The sequence below is a fragment of the Perca flavescens genome, chromosome 13 (genome assembly GCF_004354835.1).
Source record: "Perca flavescens isolate YP-PL-M2 chromosome 13, PFLA_1.0, whole genome shotgun sequence".
NCBI lineage: Eukaryota > Metazoa > Chordata > Actinopteri > Perciformes > Percidae > Perca > Perca flavescens.
This window is the reverse complement of record NC_041343.1, coordinates 4701843-4710260: the sequence shown is the minus strand read 5'-3', so window position 1 is coordinate 4710260 and position 8418 is coordinate 4701843. Positions and strand designations below refer to the sequence as shown.

General features: G+C 41.6%; 1 protein-coding gene across 3 annotated transcripts in view; it reads left to right on the top strand.

The window, feature by feature from the left end:
• The first annotated feature begins 535 nt into the window (after positions 1–535).
• Positions 536–8418, top strand: part of fez1 (fasciculation and elongation protein zeta 1 (zygin I)) — a 39114-nt gene continuing 31231 nt past the window's right edge. For 2 of the 3 annotated variants that reach the window (XM_028594897.1, XM_028594901.1), the window contains exons 1-2: positions 536–781; positions 889–971. In XM_028594897.1, coding sequence (XP_028450698.1) covers positions 910–971 — 62 coding nt within the window. In that variant the 5' untranslated portion in view covers positions 536–781; positions 889–909. Of the gene's footprint in view, positions 782–888; positions 972–8418 lie in introns of those variants that run through there. The other variant, XM_028594900.1, reaches the window with a different exon arrangement.

The following is an 8418-nucleotide window of genomic DNA, read 5'->3' as shown; positions in this document are numbered from 1 at the left end:
GAAATGTGCATACGTTTGTTTGTTTGCTGGCAGTCTATATCCACAATGTTGTACTTCTGGGATTGCTCCTTGCTTCTGGAAGCCCCACCGTATGACACTCATTTCGGCTGGATGTCCGTCACCTTCCTCTGTCTTTGTGTTGTTGTTCTAACCTCCAGTGGATTTGTGAGGACTATGGTTAACTGCTCCTCAGATCTCTGCAGGGTAAATCCAGACAGCTAGCTAGACTAGCTGTCCAATCTGAGTTTTCTGTTGCACGACTAAAACTACTTTTGAACGTACACATGTTCCACCAAAACAAGTTCCTTCCCGAGGCTAATTTACCACGTCTCTGTCCAGGCTTAGAGCCGCCCATGACGATTGTGATTAGTTTAAAGAAATGCCAATAAACACACCAAGACCCGCCCTACAAAGCAGCTCGATTGGTTGGGGTTAGGCACTTGACCTCGAGTGGTTAAGGTTAGGATAGCCGATTGATCAGGGGATAGGACCTGTAAGCATGGACGCCTGGCCAATAAATGCTATTGAAGGGTGGGGTCTTGGCGTGGCCATAGTAGTATTCGTACTACTGCATGCCTGGAATGCTGTGTTGCCTGGTCACGATACCAACCTACCATCCCGGACTAGCTGGCAGAAGGTCCTTTTCTCAGATCGTTATTTCAGCCACTAGTTGGCAGCGTCACGCGCCAGGTAGTAGCCCGGTGCCTCTTGGTCGCTCTCTTTTTCTTTCGGGCGGAACAGGGAAGCGACAAGGTGGAGAATGTACATGTCAAACAAATAGGTAAATATTGCATAAACTGGTTAAAACCAGTCAGTGGTTAAAACATGTATGTACAAAGGGTTAAAGTTATATCTGTTTCCATCTCGTAACTGGATGATATGTTGTAGGTGACTGTGACACTGACTTTGATGGACGTCGACGGATTCGTGTGTAGCGGCCGAAGCCAGTGTTTCCATGTGTTATTAGCAAGGTATGGTTAGCATTCATAAAGCCTTACCTATGCTACGTGTTATGTGGTTATTGGTAAAATACAACGACTGTTTATGTATTTATATTGTATTTAGACAACAGAGTGACAAGTGTCTGAAGTCACGCCCGCCGATAGGGGGGGACAAACGGGTCTGTTGTCCCGGGCCCACAGTAGGGGGGGCAGAACTTTGCCCTCATTACATTATGGAATAATTAAAAATCTTTTTTTAAATAGGCCTATTTGTGGAAAAAAATATTTAGCATAATATTTGAATTACATAAAAGCTTTTTATTTGTTTTCTTCCTAATTGTCCTGGAAATGGTGGTCAAGAACCCCACCCCCACCCCCAACATAAAAATGGTTTGGCCACTGATCAAAATTTGATGTTGTCACTTGATTTGAAGTTCAGTACGCTCAAAATGTTCGGTCAGCACGAGTCCGGAGCTCGGAAAGGGAAAGAAAAGAGAAGAAGAAAATAGAGGCCTTAGAGATTTTCTAAACAAATATTTAAAAAAAGGTGGTGACGGTGAAGCTGGAACTGTCAACGTAGAGCAAGGTAAGAAACAGCGCAGCCAACGTTTACGAGCCTTGTAACGTAACTTAACAGGCCAGCTCTAATGTTAACGTCCATTAGCTTGTATAAAAGCCTGACACAACAGGGTAACTTTGACAGAAACAGTTGAGTTTGGTAGCTCCGTCAGTAAGGATGAGACAGAGAGAGATCCAGATGCAGTCAGGTGACAGAGAGAGTCAGTGCCGGCCCGAGCCTTTTGGGGGCCCCCCTCCCACCACGCGGAGTCACCTGTGCTTGACGATTATTGACACAAATACACACTATAATGTTACATTATAAATTAATACAGTGAGGTTATATATTAATACAGTGACGGTTTATGAACTACTGTCCCCATTGGCACAGATGCTTAAGGACCCTCCCCACCTACTCTATTTGTGCAAAAGTGGGTGCAAACCGTGAGGGGGGGGTCTGTGGGTGCTCCCCCAGAAAATTTTGAATGTGATAGATGTGATTTCCTGTATTCTGGTGCATTTTTGCGATGGTCAGCTTCAGAAAGGGCAATAACTAAATTTGTTCAGATTCATAGCCTTTTGCTTTTTGACTTAATAAGGTAGTGACTTCACACAACTACTTGGGCTTCAGGGCCAAACAACACGTTCAATCCCACAGGACTTCATGTTCTCTATTTATCCTGATAGGGATGCATATTTAGATTTTTTGTCCTGACCGATAGCCCGCCCGTGTTAACCGCTTATTAACCGTTAACAATCAGCCGACTAAGTCCAAGTCCACCCTTCTGGGAGAGTTAGCAACCACATCAATTAGTTTAGCTGCGTGGTTGTCAGCTGTGGGTTTGCCGGACATACACTGTGTTAGTAGGAAGTAGGGCTAGGCGATATGCCCTCAAAAAAAATCCCTGATTTCTTTCACAAAAAATCTGATTCATGATTTAAATCGATTCTTCCCCCCTACTTAAAATCAATCTGCAGATGACAAATAAATTACAAGATCACACACACACATACACACACACACACACACACACACACACACACACGGGACATGTATACCATTATGATTATTCATGCCAATTTTATGCAAATTCATTTGAGTGTTTTCCCTACCATTGTATTGGGGGGGGCGCTCTCCGTAAAAGAGTGACAAAATCATATGCTATGTATTCAACAAATTATATAATTATGCTATCAACAACAACTAAACGGATGCATGAGATAAATCTGTTTTCACACATACAGGTAATTCACTTCTCGTTCCTCAGTAAAAGTTCAATTCATTTTGACTTTAGTTGTTTAGTAGTTTGATTTGCTCCTGTTTTCACCTGTTGCTGAGTAACGTACATTAACATGCCATGGTCTCATGAGTGTAGCATACCTGTAGCAGGGCTTGACATTAACTTTTTGAGGCACTTGTCCTTCGGACAAGTACATTTACGTTTCACTTGTCCATGAACAAAAGTCACTTGTCCGGGTAAAGATTCATCATTTTATAATTTTTTTTTGTGTTTTGCTAATGCAGAATTTGAAGAAACCATTGAAAGCATCCAAACACTATCAACATTAATACAATTCAGTTTAAACCGTAGAAACAAATGTGTCCCAAGAATAGATTTCCCCTTCAACAAGAAAAAAGGATCTCCAGACTCATAATACAAAGTTATACTTTGCACGCCGGTGTGCAGAAGTTAATATATTGAGATTCTAAGTGAATATTTTAAAGTTTCTCATTACTTTCAGATTCCTAGTCAATATTCTAAGTTACTATGTCAATATATTGAGATATTCTGAGTTACTAAGTCAATATATTGAGATACTGAACCAATATGTTGAGTTACTAAGTCAATATTACGATACTAAGCCAATATATTGAGATTAAGTCAATATTTTATAGTTTCTCATTACTTTGATATTCTTTGTTTATATTCTGAGATACTGAGTCAATATATTGAGATACTAATTCAATATTTTGACCAGAGGTAGTGGTGACTTGAACTTATACTATATCTAAAATAATTTTGTAGACATAACAATGGATTTTGCCACTAAATGTTGGTGTCCGCGTGTTTTTTTTTTTTTTTTTTTTTCTACAATTTCACTTACCAAGGGATCCTTTAAAAAGGTGTAGCTACTATACAGTTGATTATTACCTGATATTTAATCCGCTACAAACGAGTAGCGGAGTAGCTAGTAACGTTACGAGGCAGAGAGCCAGCCGGCAAGAGTCAAATTAACTTCATGCTTCATCCGCACAAAGCACACTTCTATCGCCACGAGTGACAGCTTTATTCGGCTCGTTTTCTGTGAACGATGTGGGGACGGGGTAACGTTAAAGCGTAGTTAGCATGCTAACGGTAGCTAACTAACACCGGCTGCCTGGCTTGCTGGTTCCGCGGTGCTTTCATGCTGTATCGCTTACAGAGAAGGAGCTGAACAGTGGGCTGGGTCTAACGTCAGCGGTCCGCTCTCCCGCTGCTGCTGGGTCTAACGTTAGTTAATGTATTTGTTTCAAATCGGTAAAGTAAAATCTGTAACATAAACGGAATGAGTGGCACATAATAACGTATATAATGCTTCATCCACACAAAGCACATTGCTATCGCCACGAGTGACTTCTGTTTTCAGCTTGTTTTCTGTGAACGATGTGGCGAGGAGGTAACGTTAAGGTGGAGTTAGCAAGCTAACACCGGCTAGCTCGCTGTGCTTTCATGCTGCTTCGCTTTCGGAGAATGCGCTTAACAGCGGGCTGGGTCTAACGTTAGCGGCCGCCGACCCGCTGCCCGGGATTGTGGGGTAAAATATGTATTTGTTTCAATTCTGTAACATTGACGAAATGAGTGGCATTTTGTTTTGTTTGAGTTTTAACTTGTCCAGTGGGGCAAGTAAATTTCTCTTCCACTTGTCCCACAAAAAATCCACTTGTCCCGGACAAGCGGACAAGCCTTAATGTCGAGCCCTGCCTGTAGCAAGCTCCATCGTAGTAACTAGCTGTAAAAAAAAAAAAAAAAAATTGAAGAGGAGCTCTGTGCTATAAAGCGGCAATTGCTAGTTGTTTAAGCCGCTACAGACCTCCGTCACAGCTCGGTCGTATCAGCGGGTTAATGGCGCGTTCTAGTAGATGTGTTGAGCTGCAACCGAGTTCCTCAACAGCTGACGGTGCTCCATGGTGCTCCGTCCAATACTCGCTCCGTCAGGTCAGCGGTAGTTCATGGTTCAGTTATTCGAGAATAGGTGACTTTGAGCCGGGTAAAGAGCACCATGTGTTGCCGGTCATTTCGGCGGAGATTACGGTTAAGTAATTAATGAAACGACTAGTTAAGAAAATAACTAATATTAGCCGCTGTCGCTGCCATGTTGTTTGTGTATCTCCATGGCAAACGCGCGGGGGGAGGGCTGGGCCCATTCTGAACTACGGGAGCCCAGATGGGACCGTCGGCGAATGTTAAGGAGAAAAAAACAACACTCGATTGGGGGCCCCCTGTAGGCCCCAAGCAGCCGCTTAGTTCGCTTATGCCTCGGGCCGGTTCTGGAGAGAGTGATGCGGGAGGGGCCCGCTGCCCCGCAACGGAGGGACAGAGTCAGGCTACCCGTGAGAGAGAAGAGAGAGAGAGAGATAGAGAGAGTGATGAGGGAGGGGCTCGCTGCCCTGTCGGAGAGTCTGAGCAGGATGGATCAGAGACTGATTACACACTTAATTTCAGTGAGAGATGTGAGGAGAGGAAGAGCAAGGGAAAAGGAGAGATCTGGCCGCGAGGGGGAGGGGGGGGGGGGGCATCTAAGATCTCGTCCCGGGCCCAGGCAAGACTGTCAGCTGGCCTGTCTGAAGTTATGCGCTCCCTGGTGGAGCACGTTTTTGGAGGCTGTGGAATGTGGATGTTTTTTCGAAGTTAAACTGTACATTTCAGAATGAGCTTGAATTCACTGTGAAGTAGGGCTGGGCAATATATTGATATTATATTGATATCGTGATATGAGACTAGATATCGTCTTAGATTTTGGAAATCGTAATATCGTAAATGGCTTAAGTGTTGTCTTTTCCTGGTTTTAAAGGCTGCAAAGTGATGTAATTTTCTGTGTTACTAGACTGTTCTAGCTCTTCTATTAGTTTTAACTTTACCCACTTTGTCATTATATCTACATTACTGAAGATTATTTATCTTAAATCTCATTGTGAAGATATTTTGTTAAAGCACCAATTGTCAACCCTATAATATCGGCACAATATTGACATCGAGGTATTAGGACAAGAATATCGTGATATCTGATTTTCTCCATATCGCCCAGCCCTACTGTGAAGGTTTGTTTATATTGTTTGTTTTCTATGTCCGTGTCCTCAGCCCACTGCTGTATGTTTTGGAGGATTTTGTGGTTTTAATTTTTTTTTTGTTTGGCCTTCTGTCAAACTGCACCAAGTCCTCAATATTACAAAAATAATAATAAAAATAAACGAACCCCAAAGGAGTTATTGTCCGTTTTCGAAACCGCCTACTTCATACTAGAGATGAATGCAGACAGTATACCACTTTCATCAATAGCGTGCAGCATGAAACAGATAAATCGATGTATTCCGCAGTATGCTAGGCCAGGCTGAGCCTTTAGAACAAGTTCTTAAAGCTCTGGACAAAAAATGAACTCACACCATTTATTGAGCTTTGAATTTTTTGTGTATGACCAATAGGCCTGTACCAGTTCCAAATGTTGCCGAAAAATTAATTGCTTTAGAAATAACTGCGATTGTGGCTGGGTTGGCTCAGTTGGTAGAGCAGGCGCACACATATAGAGGTTTACTCCTCGACACAGCGGCCGCGGGTTCGACTCCGACCTGCGGCCCTTTGCTGCATGTCATTCCCCCTCTTTCTCCCCTTTCATGTCTTCATCTGTCCTGTGGAAATAAAGGCCTTAAATGCCCAAAAATAATCTTGAAAAACAAAGAAATAATTGTGATTAACAATATCATTGTTTTTTAGTGAAATAATACATTTTTTATTTATTTATTACTTTTTCAAACAAATTAAAGTTTAAATGAATCCCAGGATACATCTTTTGTTATATATCACTGTTATATAACCCAGATACACAGATTCACAGCCTACGAAGTAAACCACGCCTCTTTATTATCATAAAACATTGTATTTTTTTCTTAAATTAACAAAAAATTAAAAATAGAACATTTATTCCCATCAAGTTAGTTACTAAAACTAGTCAGTTAAAAACTAAGCATCAATCATTAACAAAAGACCGAGCGTGTTTAATTTCTCTGGCCTTAGTTGGCTATAGCCCAGGATGTTTGGAGTCGCTATGGCAACAAGTGACAGCTGCCCCTAGCATAGCTTTAGCTAAACAGTCCGACCAATAATCACTCATAGGAAACCATAGCATCATAGGCTAGCTAACGTTACTGTTAGCTGATGCTACGCCAAGATTGACGTTTGATAGATCTAAACAATATTATGACCAATCTCATAACAAAAATGCTCTAATGCTTTAATTGCGGTTATACAAAATAACTGTGATTATGTAAAAAAAATTGCGGTTAGACAATTATTTAATAATTGTTACATGCCTAATAACCAATGTTTGTTTACTTTATAAAATGCTGTGTGGTTTAGCTCTCCCATTTAAACTACTAACATTTGCTCATACCTTTTGAGTTGCATGAACAGTGAAGTCTGCCTAATTTATGCCATAACATGTTAACACTTTATGTTGCTGCAACTGTTGATTTATCTACCATACAAACTGAAACTTAATTCTTAAATCTGTAGGTGAAATAAGCAATACAACAATCAATAATTATGAACTGAAATATGAAATCTAATGTATAGGTTATACTTATACAAATGTCTTTATGTCTGCAAAGAGAGACGGGTCTCCCTGTCCTGTCAGACGCTGCTCTCCCTCGCCTCCGCCTGCTCCGTGGCCGGTATGAGTGAGAGAGACAGTCAGCCAGCAAGCTTAACGTTACGCCTGCAATCGCTTGTGGAGATTTTTAACTACGAAAAGGAAGACAACCGCAGATAACCACAGGTTCACGTTAATCTTATAATGGATATTTGTGTTGTGTTATTAAAACAAATGATTAGGAAAATAAACGCCTTTTGTCCTTGAGTCTCTTCGGAGAGCTCCAGCCAGCTGATGGTGGACAGGCCGGGCGGCCAGTCAGCGAACCTGGCAGGCACCAGTTGGCTGTCACGTCGACAACGTCGGAGCAAAGTTGCAATTGGCCATACATTTTTGTAAAACTGCCCACATTCGAACTCTACACAGTTGATTTCTCGCATAAAAATGTCTCAGAAGTGAATATAGTGATGAAATAGCAGACGAACATTGTAAAAAGTTTCCAGTTGTTGGCCACAACAGCAAGCCGCCGTTGTTGTGATTGTTTCGGCGCTTTGCATTGTGGGATATAGTAGGCGAGATAGACTGGTCTGAGGCATACTGAAGATTTTTTCCGAATCAGTACAACATCCGGGTATTTTTGGCATACTGCAGGTTTTCTACTTCATGCTACATTTTGGCCAAATCAGTACGCAACGCTAGTATATTATGCGGTTTTGAAAACAGCCATATGTCTTGTGTGGGTCTCAGTTCAGCAGGCTACATGTTGACCAGTGCACTGTAACTCCCGGTGATCTCGGGACTCCTGACAGCTGCAGCGTGCTGCTGCTATGATGTCACAGTCATGTGACCCTGATGATGTAATAACACAGGTACACAGCCTATGAAGTAAACTACGCCTCTTTATTATAATAAAACTTTTGTTGTAAGTATCCCCCCTTATCATTTTTGTTGGTATGAGTGTGTTTAGGGTCAAGTGCCAACAACTAACAATTAAAATAATAATTAAAATATATAGTCCGACCTATTTAATCACTTCTATAATTAAAATGTTGCATATCTCAACGAAATCAACAAT